Consider the following 15,141-nt stretch of genomic DNA (forward strand, 5'->3'; position numbering starts at 1 on the left):
ACAGGGTTGAAAATTGGCCTTGAGTTTTGAGCATCTCGAGCAACTTGGCCAACTGGAGGCACACCAATGGTTATCACAGGGTTGAAAATTGGCCTGGTGCGGGTTGGTCTGTCGGTCGTTAGGGTGGTAGATATGTCAGAGTCGGGCAGTATAGCTGCGAATGCCTGAGTTGTGTTAGTTACTTGTTAGAATAGCATAATGAGAGACAACATACAATTGGCGTGCCTGTGACAACAGTCAGGGCGAAGGTTTGTGAAAACTTCATGATGAGATAGATGCGTAGAAATTGATGATATCCTGAAATGAAAATTGCGGAAACAACAGAATGTAGATCCTCTCAAAGGACTGCTTGGTAAAGTGGTGGATTGAGGCGAAGAAATATAGAAATGATGCTGATGTCCTGATGAACGGATAAGAGAGGAGAGAGTGGGAAAGCAGGATTATATACCCAATACCAATTCTTACCATGAGAACAACATCATACTAGACAAGCAAAGCCACAGAGGATTCTTTCATGATCCTTGGCAGGTTGGGGATATCTCAAGGAATCCTCATCCTCTATCTAGAAGCATTATGGTTGAAACAGCGATCCAATCCTCTTCAGCCATATATGGTAATTTGAGCATGAACCACGGTAGACAAATATATATCCACGTAGGTAGCAAGTACCTCGCCATATGTACCCCTGCATAGGTACTTACCATACTTTCCACGAATGGTCCAGAACCTATCAGATAGAGTTGTGCACCAGGTTCATCCCAGGTGTACGATACCAGCAGCGGCCGTGCCATTGGCTATTTCGTCGCCAGTTGCCATCATCATACCCGGGGTTCCTCCCGGTGTAGTCAAGAAGCTTGTTTGAAACATGCGAATAGCTTGAAGGATGGAAGGATTGGGAGCATCAGGGTTTGGATGGAAGCGATCGGACTTCCGGGAAAGCTGGGGCGGAATATAGCATTGTAGGGTCGTATTGCGAGGGTTCTGGACGTAAAGGCCTACTCATATATCGAACCTGATTTGTAGACAGCCAGTTGAAAAGAAAGTTGAGGCTTCGAGTTTGACAGGTGGTATTGCCAGGCTTTCACCTTACCTACTACAGTACGTGCAACTCCAATCACGTGATCCCCCCCCCCTATTGCAAGGGTCGCGAGAGCGCAGCGAACAGACCACTCAGAGTCGTCGTCTCGCCTTGCAGTCTTGCAAATCAAATTACTTATACACCATAAGCCTACGCGGCACATTGAATCCTACCGGAATCCAAAAAAGCTTGTCATGTCGCCCTTAGATAACTTCCTACCTAATCAGATAACATAGCTTCATACTTTAAATCCCAGGTAGGTACCGTTCCATGGTTGTTGTCGTGGTAATTGCACGTAAGAACAGATGGGATGGCGAGGCTGTAATCTTCAGCCCGAAACAAAGTGGGAATGTATAAAGTCGCGAGATGTTGACAACATCATGTTGTTCATCCAGGTGTTGTTCAGGTAACCATCACGTAGGTCCCCTCCGTAGAATGCGATAACCCAAGAAGTGCATCTGGATAATGTCCGGGGTAGAAGGCACAGCAAATGAAGGAGCTTGGCCCGCCAGGTTGGCTCGCTCTTGACAAAACACTTGTCTGCCACTTCATGGATCATTGTATCGAAGGATGAGGGTTGGCCTAGAACAGCAGGTCTACAACGTGCGAGTTCTTCGTCGGCGCCGCAAAAGTCAAAATAGTATTTTCTCCAAAAGGCTTGTCGTTATGAAGGCGGTCGTCTTGTTAGCATTTTAGACGGTAGGATTCGTGGCAGGATTCTAGGTTTTAGATTCGATGGGCGAAGGATGAATAACCAGTAACCTGCATATATCGGCTTGTTACTTCGCGGATAATCTCATCCGCTGGGCTCCGGATCGTACGTAAGCCCTGGTACCATCTCAATATTCTTGAGTCAAGCTGGTTTGCAGGGAAAGTTCGAGCCGGTTTCAATTGATGTGGCTGTGTTGGCAATGGTCGTGTCCCTATCTCGGTTTGGGTTGACATGAAATATATATGAGGGCTTGAGGCTGAGCGAAGTAGAGGAATAGAAGATCTTCATGCCATGACGATGGATCTGGTTCGGGAGAGGCGTATATACATACCTTATGTGGCGCGTTGTTTCTTCACGTCAGACTCTGGCGAAGCGCAGCAGTTTGAAACTCAGGAGTTGGTAATGACGTCCGAGCCCCAACGAACCATTGGAAATAATTTCAGGAATTCCCAGCTGCTGGGACTGGGGTATTTATATCTCTGGTTCCGGCGTGTAGATATATATAAACAGATGTCGATCATTCTATGCGACGTTCCTCATATCTACGAGAGCATGATTAAGCTTAGGTTTGCTCATAGCATCTCCATCTAAGATCATGTCAAGTCTCATCGTGTGCGAAGCAGCTCCAATCCACGCATAACCCAATGCGCCACGACACCAGCCACTATGTGCATACTCCGTATGAACTTCAATCGCAAATTCTGTATGTACTAAAGGAAAAATTGGAGAACGGGCAGAAATTTGTACATTGTGGCATTTATGATTCTAGATTTAGATGCCAGTGATTTCTTCATCAACAAGGGTATCATCATCAGCACCACGTCTTCCTGCGTTTGCGGTGGTTCCAGGCTCGACGAGGTACACTGTGATGATAAATTAGTATTCCGTCACAATCCAGGAGATTCAGGGAGACAAACCGTTCGGCCGAATAAACCAACTAACCAAAAAGGCCACGCCAAAGGACGCACTCAGAACCACAAACACAGCTTGCGGTAGCGTCCCCACGGTTTTCGAATATATCGTATTAAATACTATGGGAGCCACAATCCTCGCCAATGCGTGCAATAACCCTGTAGCTCCCAGCAGCTGTCCTACTTTATCATGTGGAACGTGCTTCGTAAGGGCTGACTGTAGCGTAGGACTACCAATTCCACCCAGTGCAGCAAGAGCTCCCGCAAGCACGAAGAGTTTCCCATCGCCAGCGAGGGCATAGCCTCCATATCCAAGGACCTCGAGGAAGATTGCTGTGCGGATGATGGCCAGGTCCAGGAAATCGGAGCCGGAATGTGGTTCCGGGACCGCGAATCCTGACTCTCGGCGCTGTTTGTTGGCGCGTCGAGTGCGGACTAGATAACCCAGGAGAGGAAGGACAATAATAAGCCCACTGACTCGAACTATGTTCACCGCGGATACAAACTTGGAAGTATCTGCAGTGTCCCAGCTAAAACGCATGCCGAGATAAAGAACAATGACCGTCATCGACCCCATAGCGACACCGAAGATGATGGTATCGACAGCTGAGAGCAAGACAAGGTTTACACGAAGACGGCGGGAAGTTCCAGGGCCAGTGGGCCAGAGTATCTTCAAAGGTTCAAGGATATTGGCACGTCTCAGTGCCCATGACAAGTTCCGAACAGCTGGCCCAAGATCGGAATTCTCGGCCGCGGCTACGGCTGCGGCATGTTTATCCTGCGCTATCATTTGGCGTTTCTTGCTCAAGGATTCTGGAAGCACAAGGAGGACGAAGAATATGAAAGCGGCATGTATTCCTAGAGCGATGTAGAATATAGTCAATAGCGTACCGCCGTGGTCGATGATGACAGCTACTAGCAGTGGGCCTAATGCTATCCCAGAGAAAAGGCAAGCATGGAAGTATCCAAACGCAACAGCTCGCTTTGGTGGTGGTGTGCAATCTGCAGCATAGGCGTGGGTCAAAGCCATGCTGGCCGTAAATGAACCACAGATGCCGTCGAAGGCTGACCCAACAAGCAGCCAGTTGTAGTGAACTATGTCAGGGTACTTCGCTGCGAAAATGGTAATGACCTCGCCTATGAGGGCCCCAAGACTGGTAATAACGAGGAGCTTGAGGCGGCCATGACGATCAGATAGAGCGCCTAGCTTCGGAGACATGATGGCACTTAGGATCCCGGTGATTACTCCCATATAAAGTAGAAACGTCGACCCCAACGCTTGCACAGATGGGTCTCGACATTGCGGTCCGTTTTCGTCGCCAGGTGCAAAGACCATAGAGGGATTATTGATGGATTGTTCCAAATAGTACCGGTTGCATATGAGAGACACAATGAGGTTGATCTTCGGGACAATGATGGCACCGAATGCGAGCGCAAAGACGAAGAATGATGGGACGACCCAGTAGATCTTGAGTCATTAGCGCTGGTTCAACAGATCAGGATAATGTCTCACAGAGGGTTTCTGCCACCAAGGTAGGCCAACAAAATCGGCGAGGCCCTCCCATTCCAGTTCTCTGACACTTCCATCCTCGTCTGAAGAGGTTCTGCTGCTTCCAGTCACACTCCGAGCCCCATCGCCCAGCAGCGGGGAGCCTTCACCATCAGCGCTCCCATCCAAAGCTACATTCTTTCTCAGCGAGCCTTTCGCTCCCCAACTACGTCCTCGAGTCAATGTGTTTCCATCGCTGGCCCCGCCCGAAGGGGGCTCACTCGCGCCGTCCATCGTCGTAAGCTCCAGATCTTGGATCCGTGTGTGAATGGAGGCCGTGTTGATATCTTGATCGCCAATTCCCCCTAAATGAGTAATACTATGTCTGGAAGATGACCTCAGGTGAGTTAACACCCAAAGTTAACGGTGACGACGTTATCAGCACGGACATATGATGGCACAAGTGAGTTGGCAACTCGGCCGAGGAGTGCGGTGCCTGGGCATGCCCGAGCGCGCCAACTGTGGAGGAGAGATTGTGTGTACAACGCGTACGTAATCGCGCAAGGGAGAGTCGGAGGAATTGGAAATCAAGTCGATGTCTTGGCCTTGCTTTGGCAAAGGACGCGCGCTGGTTCACTGGTTCTCAACAGGTTCTGGTGAGAGTTGCTTGATAATACGTAGTAAACAGCGGTGATAACCATGCGATATCGTAACTCCGCAGGAGCTACCCGATTGGCGGCGCGGGGTCCGGAGTCTCGCAAATTCCGATCCCGAGGCTGAATATTTCTAGGTAGATCTAATCTAATCTGTCCTTTGACGAGGACGCTAAATCACGTGGCTCACTCGTTCATTGTGGGACACGTGCTACCTATGTTTGTCCTGTTTGCTCTCCTGGAGGCCGCCCATATACAACCATCTCAACCACTTTCCCTTTAACAAAACTAGTCAACCAAAACTAGAACCACCGACTCTGTGCAGATTGACCCTTCAGTTCCAAGGTGCTCTTGCCAAAGGTTCTCGTACGCAGTAGTTATAAGAAAGAGTCGAGACCCTTTCACGGCGTGGCTATATTTGGTGCGGTTTTCCATAACCTGCTGGAAGACTACGGTCCTCTGTTGAGTGGAGACCAAACAGTTGCCAGGTGGGTTTTTGCGATGCGGCACAGAGATTAGGAGACTAGAAGCTTATTCGTAACAACATCCGAAGTCGAGAGATGCGATTTCCTTCGTCGTACATCTTACTTCTTTTACATCCTGAATTGGATGTTATCAGCAGGTGTGGTCTCCCACTGTGAGTCCCACACGAGGTAGGGTCTTATTGTATGGCGAGTGGTGTCCCAAGTTGGACTTCAACACAGTTCATACCGTTGTTTAGTTCCTTGGTCTTCAAGCTGATGGCAAATTGGCCAATGGCAAATTCCCGCGAAACGAAACTTACCACTAGTTGCTCTATCCCTTGACGAATTTACTTCAATTGTGGTGTAGTACACTTCTTGAATATGGACGCTTTATACGTGTTAAATCTCTCGGTTATATGATAAATCTTCTCAGCTACCGTTTGCAAGGGCACTTCTTAAAATCCCCATCCTCAGTACAACATCCACATTATGCAGTTGAGTTGCAATCGTGCGGCATTTAGTCCCAGAGCTACAGCCTTATAGTTTTTGTCTTATTCGGATGCCATCTACCCCATGGCATTTAACCGTACCACCGACTCCATCGAACTCCCCACAGTTACTATCACATTGGGAGCCCTCACTTTCCTGAGAAGCACATTCCTATCGATCCAGCTTGCACGTGGACACCTCTACATCCTTATCATCACATTTGACATTCTTCTTCGGAATAGGCGCTCGTACATGGGCATCATTTATAAATTCCTCGTTGCCGGACTCCTTCGGTTCCGTCTTGTTCAATCCATCCATATGTCGTAATCATAAGCGCCTCCGGCCGCTCTGCAGAAGTTCTTGCAGCAAAATCAAATACAGTCCTCTGCCATACAATTTCCAAGACCGCCATCATGAGTGTTCCACCCCCGCAACCGTTTTTATTGCAATCACCGGTAACGTAGCAGCATTATCTTACTTTGGAATACTCTCTTCGAAGGGGCCTGGATAGCCATTGCCGCCAGCGCGCACTTGGATCCCAAAGCGATCGTCCAAGCGTGGCTAGGGTTGACTAAATGCCCCAAGTGGAGGCAAACTTTTGGATCAAGTAATTTGACAAATATTTCGAGCTAGGGGTGATTCTAACAGAATATTGGTGGAAATAAGAGCAGGAAGTGGATTTACTTACATTTCTTATACGCATATGCTCCGTCTCTCACATCCTTGAGTTTTGACATTCAGTACCTTGGCTGAATGCTACTGCCCGAATCCTCGGAAGCGGAAATCATACAGCTCGTACACATTACTATGCCTGCGGAATCAAAAGATTAATGGTCCAGAAGTGTCTTGGTGATCCTAACAAGGAGCTTCAGCTGAGCAATTCACTTCTTCACCAGTCTAGCATTCATATCAAGGCTCTTGGCCAGGTGCCGAGGCAAAGAATCAAGACCTTACATTATCCACCTCATAGCACGTTCATATTCCAGTGGCGGTTGAACCAAGGGATTATAGTATAAGCAGAGGCTCTGTGGGCCCTCATAAGGAGCTTGTTTCCAAGCAAGGTACCTTTCGAGAGAGATCATTGAGATGTAAGACATCAACTCGAACCAGTGTCAAAATCCCATACACAATGATGACAAGTATGGGACATGAAATCGCGGATTTATAAACATCAACGAAGCTGCATCTCTGAACTACTTCCCCCACCGCCTAATTTCAGGCGCGAGTGTCACAGATATTACTCAAGGACTAGGGTCTAGGAGCAGGTCAGACTTGTGTCTAGTTGGAGGGTGTATTGTCCAGCTTCCGTGTTGTTAGGTATATGGAGGAATCTACGATTCAGCTTAAGGGTAACCCATCAGAGACGATATTAGCCAGGGATCAATGTGGAAGTATTGTCCAGGGGATACGTATTATGAAAACTCGTTAGAGTAGACTGGGAAAGGGCAGCCTTCTTGTCAAAATATGAATAATGTAGCAGGTAAAGCTTCACGATCAGCGTTATTCCTCACGGGAAGAGCTTCATCTGTGTCTAAACTCTCTAAATCCCATTACATGCTAACATGCAACTGCTATTAGATAAGACACTAATTCACAATATCAATATCTCCAAGATAATGCTCCTAGAATTTGCATTTCTCGCCAGTATACGGCGTACTTTAGTTCTGGCAGCATTTTGCTTGTCAACTCTCTTCGGGTATGAGCATCACCCACCGCCTATCTTATTCACTCAGGAGCTCGAAATCCGTAACAAAGGTCCACCGCCCAAGGCAAACCGTCGGGCTAATATCGGCAATTGTGGCGCCAGCCTCGTTACTCTGGAGGTCTATATAAATCAAAATAAGCAGTTTTCACTTTCAGAAACATACAGGAGACTGGGAAGCAGGCTATACCGGACGTTCTTAACGACCACCATAGTAATAGTACTAAGAATGACCCTGGATGATCTGCCAGAGATAACATAGATGGTTGGGACTACTCGAAAACTCTATGTTTCCCGGTACAGCTGTTACAGCGGTATTTCTTTTGCCTTTTTTAATTAATTTTTTTTATTTACGTTATTGCTTCTTTTTTCAAGCCTCCTTCGAAGCAAACACCTTTCCGCTTAATAGCCGGGTTATCAACATCCTTCTTGTATCTTATCTCACACCCTTCTCCGATACTACACCCAGCTTTATACCTATCTTTTGGCAGATTTCGCCCAAGTTTAATCACTTGTCAGCCTAGCAGGATATAAATCCGAGATGACACTCATAGTATATTATCAGGCTTTTTGATGTCGTTTCGCATTACTCTCTTGTTCCCTAGTTATGGTCTAAATTCCGGTATAGTAGAGTTACTAATTTTACAATCACATCCATCCAAGCCAAGGCTCTAGATAGCCAGTTGCTGCCCAGCGAAGAACTTTTTGCTCTCTGCACATCTCTCACTCTTGCATCCCGGGCATCTCAACCCCATTTGCTTGCTGCAAGCCATTCCGCTATCCAGATGCGCCTTCGCAATATCCGCCAGCGCTCTGATAAAAACAGGATGACCATTCAAACTCTCTGTTCTCTTAATGGTGTCCTTGTGTCCCGACTCGCCAATGACCTCCTCATCCAGCTCGTACAATGTCTCGATATGGTCGGACGTGAAGGCTACCGGGATGAGTATCATATTATGTTGCCCTTTTTTGATGTAATTCGTAACTGTATCGCTCGTTTGCGCTCCAAGCCAAGCACTCGGCCCAACTTGCGATTGCCACACGAGCCGGTAGGCATGGGAATGTCCCAATCTCTGCATAACGGCTTGAACCGTTGCAGCAACTTCTGCAGGATATGGATCACCTACTTCATATCAGTACTAAACTCACAATAAGTGCAAGGGTGGCGGACCTCTGTTAACCACGGACATCGGTAAGCTGTGCGCTGAGAATAGCAAGACAACCTCATTTCGTACGTCTTCTGGGTACTCAAGCAGCTTGGCCTCGATGTTCTGGGCAATCGCCTCCACAAGGCCTGGATGGACCGGCCATCGGTCGATCACACTCCAATTTATCGTGCCATCGTTATCACTCTTTGTATCAACACTCTTCCCCTCTAATCTTTGCCTCCATTTCCATAGGTCATTCAAACTGCTGCCTGTGGTGGAGCAGCTGTATTGAGGGTACTGTGTAAACGCAACGGCCCTGCCTCCCTTCCCACGGCCGAAGCCATCCTCCAGCAACTTGTTATACATTTCTTCCGTCAAAGGGTTGGCATATCTGAAAGCGACGTAGGGTTTATGAGGTGCAGTTTCTGGGGATATTTCGTCAAGGATTTTGCACATCTCTGTCGCTTGATACTCTGACCATTTGCGGATGGGCGAACCCCCGCCAATGGCAGCGTATTGCTGGGTGATCTTGGGTGTTCGGCGTTTGGATAAGAGGGGTCCAAGGTAGCCTTGAAGGCGTCCCAGTGGTATTAAATCTGCATCTGACTATTTATTGAAATCAATATCAACATCGACAGCGGGCATATATAGCAGGAGGCATACAAATAGTCTACTCAAGAAATCCCCAACTTCATCAGTCGTAGATGGGCCGCCCATGTTCATAAAGACCATTGCCGTGGGTCCTTTTGAAGATGTCGCATTCTGGGTTACTGGCGGTACTGGTGTCGCAAAGGACCGCGACTGGCATATGCTCCCTCGCCGCCATAGCGCAGCTGTAGGTTTACTTGTGAAGTTCAAGGTTGAGGGCTGTGATGCTCTTTTGCAGAGCTGGCCTATCGGGGTTCGACACGCCATATTGATTATGCGTAAGAGCAGTGGAGGAGTATGGAGGGCAAATTATTATCATAAGACCATTGCTCAGGGAGTACGAGGGATATAGCATATAGCGGTGCGTTCTCGTACAATGGAAGCAATTGATGTCGATATGGATGTTGAGAAGTGGCTCGACCGAAATATACGACGTACAGTACAGGGTTTCATCCGGTGGCGGGCGGACGTTGCGGATGCCGAGGAGAAACACGAACAAACCAATCAATTAGTCGCGATTTGACAACGCGGGCTTCCCCACGGTATATGTCACCTGATTTGGTGTTGGTACCGCGCAACGATCGCGTCTGCCGGGAAACATCAAGTTGGATCCAAAACCCATCATCTACTTTACTACCTATCCAAACATCTACCGCCGAGCTCGAGTGTATTCGACCCTATTAGCTATTCGAAATATCTTTCATACAGCCTGTCCTTGAACGCAAATTGGCGTAAACCCACGCAGTACAGCACGACAACCGTCCTCCCTCCCATCACCCCACTCGTCAAGAATGGCGGATCCCAAAGAAAGTTGGAAGCAGGAGGATGACGAGGAGGAAGAAGATATTGATGAGACAGTTAGTCGTACTATATTTTGCGCGTTACGTTTATCTGATTTATGTACAGAGTTATATCTCTCAAAAAGATGCCGTGCTCTTTGCGATTGATGTCAGCGAGAGCATGCTCTTGTCCCCTCCCTCTTCGGACTCCAATAAAGGCGAAACCGACAGTCCGACCATAGCTGCCATCAAGTGCGCGTACCAAATCATGCAGCAAAGGATTATATCGAGTCCGAAAGATATGATGGGCGTGTTGTTATTCGGCACCGAAGAGTCTAAGTTTCAAGAGGAAGAATATTCGAATAGTCGGGGGCATCTTGCATACCCACACTGCTACCTTCTGAGTGATTTGAACGTCCCTGCAGCGGAAGACGTTAAGGTTCTGAAGGCGATTGTGGAGGATGACGAGGAAGCGAAAAGTCTGCTCGTTCCTACCAAGGAACCATTTTCCATGTCCAATGTCTTGTTCTGCGCCAACCAAATCTTCACAACGAAAGCTCCCAATTTCGGGTCGAGGAGGTTATTCATAATTACAGATAAGGATGACCCTCATTCTACGGATAAAAAGGCGCGGTCCCAGGCTGCTGTCAGAGCAAAGGATCTTTACGATTTGGGTGTCATCATCGAACTATTTCCCATATCGCATGCAGACCATGAATTCGATCGCGCAAATTTTTATGATGTAAGTCGCTACGAATGCTTAATTTCTGGTAATATTAATTATCATAGGACATCATCTATCGCGACCCTGACGAGGAAAGCACTCTACTAGCCGCGCCTAACAACTTCAAATCGTCTGGAGATGGAATTTCCCTCCTTACCAATCTCATCTCGGACATCAACTCAAAACAAGTCGCAAAGCGGACGCTATTCTCTAATTTGCCTTTTGAAATTGGCCCAGGATTTAAAATATCCGTCAAAGGGTACAACCTCTTGCAAAAGCAAGCGCCAGCACGAAGCAGCTTTATTTGGCTTGGTGGCGAAACCCCCCAAATTGCTGTTGGCGAGTCAGCACGCATGGAAGAAGATACAACCCGGATAGTTGACAAGGCTGAGATTAAAAAGGCTTATAAGTTCGGCGGGACCCAAATCCTTTTCAAACCAGAAGAGCAGAAAGAGTTGAAGACCTTTGGCCCGCCGGTTCTTCGAATTATTGGATTCAAGCCTCAAAACATGCTACCTTTTTGGGCTTCCGTTAAAAAGTCGACATTCATATATCCCAGCGAGGAAGACTATGTCGGCTCAACTCGCGTCTTTGCTGCGCTATGGCAGAAGCTTCTAAATGATAAAAAAATGGGCGTTGCATGGTATATTGCGCGAACAAATGCCACGCCCCTTCTTGTTGCTATCTTACCATCTCAAGAGAGGCTAGATGAGGCCACCAATATCCAGGTTCTTCCTGCGGGGTTATGGCTATACCCACTTCCTTTTGCGGATGATATTCGAAATCCTCCCGATGTCCCCACACCCATTGTCAGTCCAGACAACCTTGTCGATGAAATGCGTAAAATAGTTCAACAATTACAGCTCCCAAAAGCACATTATGATCCGGTCAAGTATCCAAACCCATCTCTACAATGGCACTACCGGATCTTACAAGCGTACGCCCTTGACGAAGAAATTCCTGATGTTCCAGAAGATAAGACTATTCCGAAATACCGCCAGATTAATAAGCGGGCTGGGGAATACATCAACAACTGGCAGAAGCTCCTGGCGGAGCAGGTTCAGCTTTTTCAAAAGGAGCGAAAAGAGCGGGGTGGATTGAAACACGAGATTGAAGATGACGATGGGCCTCCTAAGAAGAAAGCGAGGACTTCGGCAAAGGCTGCAACGAAGGGCTTAGCTGAAATGAGTGCTGATGATTTAAGGAAAGCAGTAGAAGCTGGTACCCTTGGCAAGCATAGCGTAGCGGAGTTCAAGGACTTGCTCCTGGCGAAGGGTTTGAGTACCTCGGGACGGAAACAGGAGTTGATCGATAGGGTAGAGCAGTGGCTTGATGATAATTGAACGGGGATGATAACATGGGTCAAACAGGCGCAAATAAGAATATGTTAGGCTTTTGGGTGCGGATATGTCTAGATACTTGTGATTTGGGGATGCTATGGAGGCTACGGTGAATTCTTTGGCTGGAAAGATGTACTATATACAATACACAAGTTGCTACGACTTGCTAATATATCCGACGCAACTGCTGTAGATTTCAACCGGCTCAAAGAATTAGCTTGGTTCTCCAATATTAAACTATGCTACGCAGCATGGCCTTAGTGGCCCAGGTGGGATCTGGGTTTTAAACCTGCTGGGCATATTGATACGTTCACAACCTGGGCAAGTCCGTCTGTAATTATTATGCCAATCACCGGCCAACTCCCCATTCTTGTCGATAGCCTCATCAACACTTCCACAATATTGAGAGAGTACAATAGAAGGTAACCCTCACTCATGGCAATCTACCAACACCAAGCCATTATCTCGACCGAAAGGGGTTTCTATTATTGAGCTCTATATGGCTAATTGCATGACTGTTAAAGAATACTGAAAACCACGTAGGAAGTAGACTCCCCCTAATTCAAAAGCAGAGCGAATATAGCCGAAGGCTACTATTATATTGATTCGCGTTACAGTACGCGTAACGCGCGTTATCGTGTTTAAAAGGTGGCAGTTCAATTGCAGTGGGGGAAAGGTCAAGGCTAGCAGGTTGCATGAAACTATGGATGGTAGGATGAGTACGGATGTATGGAGGAAGGCGGTAGTGTTCTTGGTTGCTATGGAGACAGTTTTTGAGATGGGGGTCTTGTCGCCATAGACGTGTTATGTACGTGATGGTGATGTTGAGGCGTTGTGAGTTTAGCTACGGGAAGGCAAATGAATCTATCTTCAAGGTCTACAAGAATCATATCAATTACTCCACTCAATGCAATGGGTCAATAGTTTTGAAATTCATTTTGGTATTCTGTGAACTAGTTGTATCTGATCCTTTGATGAAACCTGCACAAAGCAAGGCCGGCCATGTCAAATTATCATCAGAAGAACCAAACGACGACATCTAGAACACACTCGCCGGTTCTCTCCCCAAATTGCAATGATCGTCATTTATGAAGAAGCAAATCGTAGCAAATCGAAATGGTGTGAAGTCCCAACCTAGATCAGGAAGCCATGGACCAGTCCGAGAGCCACCGCAAGCGACAGCTGGACCTCCATCTTGCCAGCAGCATTGGTGACGATAGGCGAGGTGGACTGGGTGGCAGTCGAAGAGGTGAGGGATGGAGTGACGACTGTCATGGATGTGATGGTGGTAGGCGGAGCAGTGGCGATGACAACGCTGGTAAGGTTGGTGTAGGTGGGAGGGTCGGATGGGATAGGCAAATGGCTGGTGGTAACATTCTGAGGGCCATAATGGATGGGAGTATGGCCGGTGGTGAAGACGGGAGGGCCAGAATGGATGGAGGCATTGGTGGGGATGTTGCGAGTAACGGTCTCGGGGGTAGATGTGTTATCGACAAGGCTGGGAACCGCAGATCGAGAAGCATCATCGCTGCCGACGGGAGGGGTAGGGGCTTGAACCAGAGTATATGGAGTAGCGAGAGTGTTGGTCTTATAGACTGGGATTGAAGCCATGGACATGCTCGTAACCGGGGTGCCTGGAGCGGAAGTCTTCACGCTGGATGGCGTGGTGATGGGAAGGCGAGGAGACCAGGTGCTCTCGGTGACTGGTAATGGCAATGGGGTGAGGACGGGGACATGAGCAGACCAAATAGGCTCAGTGATGGTGGGAACGTGAGCAGACCAAATAGGGTCTGTGATGACTGACAATGTCGACGATGCGGTGATGGGAGGGCTAGGAGACCAGCTTGAGGTGACGATGGGAAGGTTCTCAAGAGCCGAAGTGATCGAGACGGTAGCGGTAGTGATCAAAGTGATGGTAGAGGTATCAGTCTCGACATTACGAGCCAAAGCTGAACCTTCAACAGTAGCGAATCCAGAGGCAGCGGAGAGGGCTGCATACGCAGTGTTCTCCAAAGCATAACCCGCCGAGCCGCCGGCAAAGACGAGCACGGAGAGCAAAGTGAGGAGGGGAGTGATGAACTGCATCTTGACTTGCAGCTCAATGGAGCTTTGGATTAACGTGCTTGTTTTTGTTTGAAGAAGCGATGAGGATCAAAGAAGTTGTTGTTGTGAAGTGGTGGAAGAAGATTGGAGGTTGGGGATTGGAGAGAAAAGAAGAGAGAAAGGGAAGAGGAGAGGAGGTGCTCCAGGTATAAATACCCTCACAGCCGGGGCGGAATATTCAGTTACCCGGATTCACTAGCGTCGTTATTAGCAAAGTGCTCAAAACATGCTCAGTTTAGCGAAGAGAGTTTGCAAGAGAGTTTGCTCAGTTAGGACAACTCTTCACCGCTGGGTAGAAATCCAAGAGTGCCGAGCGGTAGAAGTGTCGGTCCTATATCCCCTACGCATCCCTTCGCTTTGCCTTAAGCGATCCTCAACCTTGTCGGGCTTTGCCAGTGGTATGTTTTTATGTCTTCCACAAATCGTATACCCTTCCTTTCCATATGGCTAAAGCCAACCTAGTTGGCAAAGAAGGAAGAGCAAAGAGCAAGAGATGCATATTTGCATGAAAGAAGTCAAGCATTGAGAAACCCCATTGTACAAGCAATTCTTTTGACAATTTCATTCTAGCTAAGCGGATTAGTTGAGCAGCATGTGGGGAGAAAGTATGTCTTAAAGTATTGCTTAGATGGTACCTATTAGAATAAGTCAGTAATGGGAGAGTGAAATAATAGGGGGCTTACTCGCCTACTGCTGTGATGCCAAGCAATTCTCTTATGCAGCTTGTGGTTTGTGGTTTGTAAAGGCAATTGTAGGACTTACTACGTTAGAGAGTAGACCAGGGAGTTGTCGGCAATCCCTATATAGAGGCGTTCGAGGATAGCGTTTCGTCATATCTTTCTATATTCAAGGAGTGTAGAGTTGATGCCATCACAGACTAGCAAGCGCCATAGACAGGTTC

At 47.7% G+C, this 15,141-nt stretch overlaps 5 protein-coding genes across 5 annotated transcripts in view; 1 reads left to right on the forward strand and 4 right to left on the reverse strand.

Moving 5' to 3' along the window:
• Positions 1–265, reverse strand: part of BP5553_06835 (uncharacterized protein) — a gene marked incomplete at both ends in the record, with an annotated part of 1,356 nt that extends 1,091 nt beyond the window's left edge. The window contains 2 exons of the mRNA XM_032015458.1: positions 65–164; positions 215–265. Of these exons, the coding sequence (XP_031868879.1) occupies positions 65–164; positions 215–265 (151 nt within the window). The remainder of the gene's footprint in view (positions 1–64; positions 165–214) is intronic.
• A 2,296-nt stretch (positions 266–2,561) lies between these two features.
• On the reverse strand, positions 2,562–4,484 carry BP5553_06836 (MFS general substrate transporter; the record flags this gene model as incomplete). Its single annotated transcript, XM_032015459.1, has 3 exons — positions 2,562–2,653; positions 2,708–4,169; positions 4,215–4,484. The coding sequence occupies 3 exons, from the start codon at positions 4,482–4,484 to the stop codon at positions 2,562–2,564; spliced, it is 1,824 nt and encodes a 607-aa protein (XP_031868880.1).
• Positions 4,485–8,169: 3,685 nt separating this feature from the next.
• BP5553_06837 (Ferrochelatase) lies at positions 8,170–9,561 on the reverse strand (the record flags this gene model as incomplete). The annotated part of the gene is made up of 3 exons (XM_032015460.1): positions 8,170–8,621; positions 8,670–9,252; positions 9,310–9,561. 3 exons carry the CDS (start codon positions 9,559–9,561, stop codon positions 8,170–8,172), a joined length of 1,287 nt encoding a protein of 428 aa, XP_031868881.1.
• A 524-nt stretch (positions 9,562–10,085) lies between these two features.
• BP5553_06838 (Uncharacterized protein) lies at positions 10,086–12,140 on the forward strand (the record flags this gene model as incomplete). Its single annotated transcript, XM_032015461.1, has 3 exons — positions 10,086–10,151; positions 10,201–10,815; positions 10,863–12,140. The coding sequence occupies 3 exons, from the start codon at positions 10,086–10,088 to the stop codon at positions 12,138–12,140; spliced, it is 1,959 nt and encodes a 652-aa protein (XP_031868882.1).
• A 1,131-nt stretch (positions 12,141–13,271) lies between these two features.
• BP5553_06839 (uncharacterized protein) lies at positions 13,272–14,222 on the reverse strand (the record flags this gene model as incomplete). The annotated part of the gene is made up of 1 exon (XM_032015462.1): positions 13,272–14,222. The coding sequence occupies one exon, from the start codon at positions 14,220–14,222 to the stop codon at positions 13,272–13,274; it is 951 nt and encodes a 316-aa protein (XP_031868883.1).
• Positions 14,223–15,141: the final 919 nt, after the last annotated feature.

The sequence above is a fragment of the Venustampulla echinocandica genome (genome assembly GCF_003357145.1).
Source record: "Venustampulla echinocandica strain BP 5553 chromosome Unknown scaffold_4, whole genome shotgun sequence".
NCBI lineage: Eukaryota > Fungi > Ascomycota > Leotiomycetes > Helotiales > Pleuroascaceae > Venustampulla > Venustampulla echinocandica.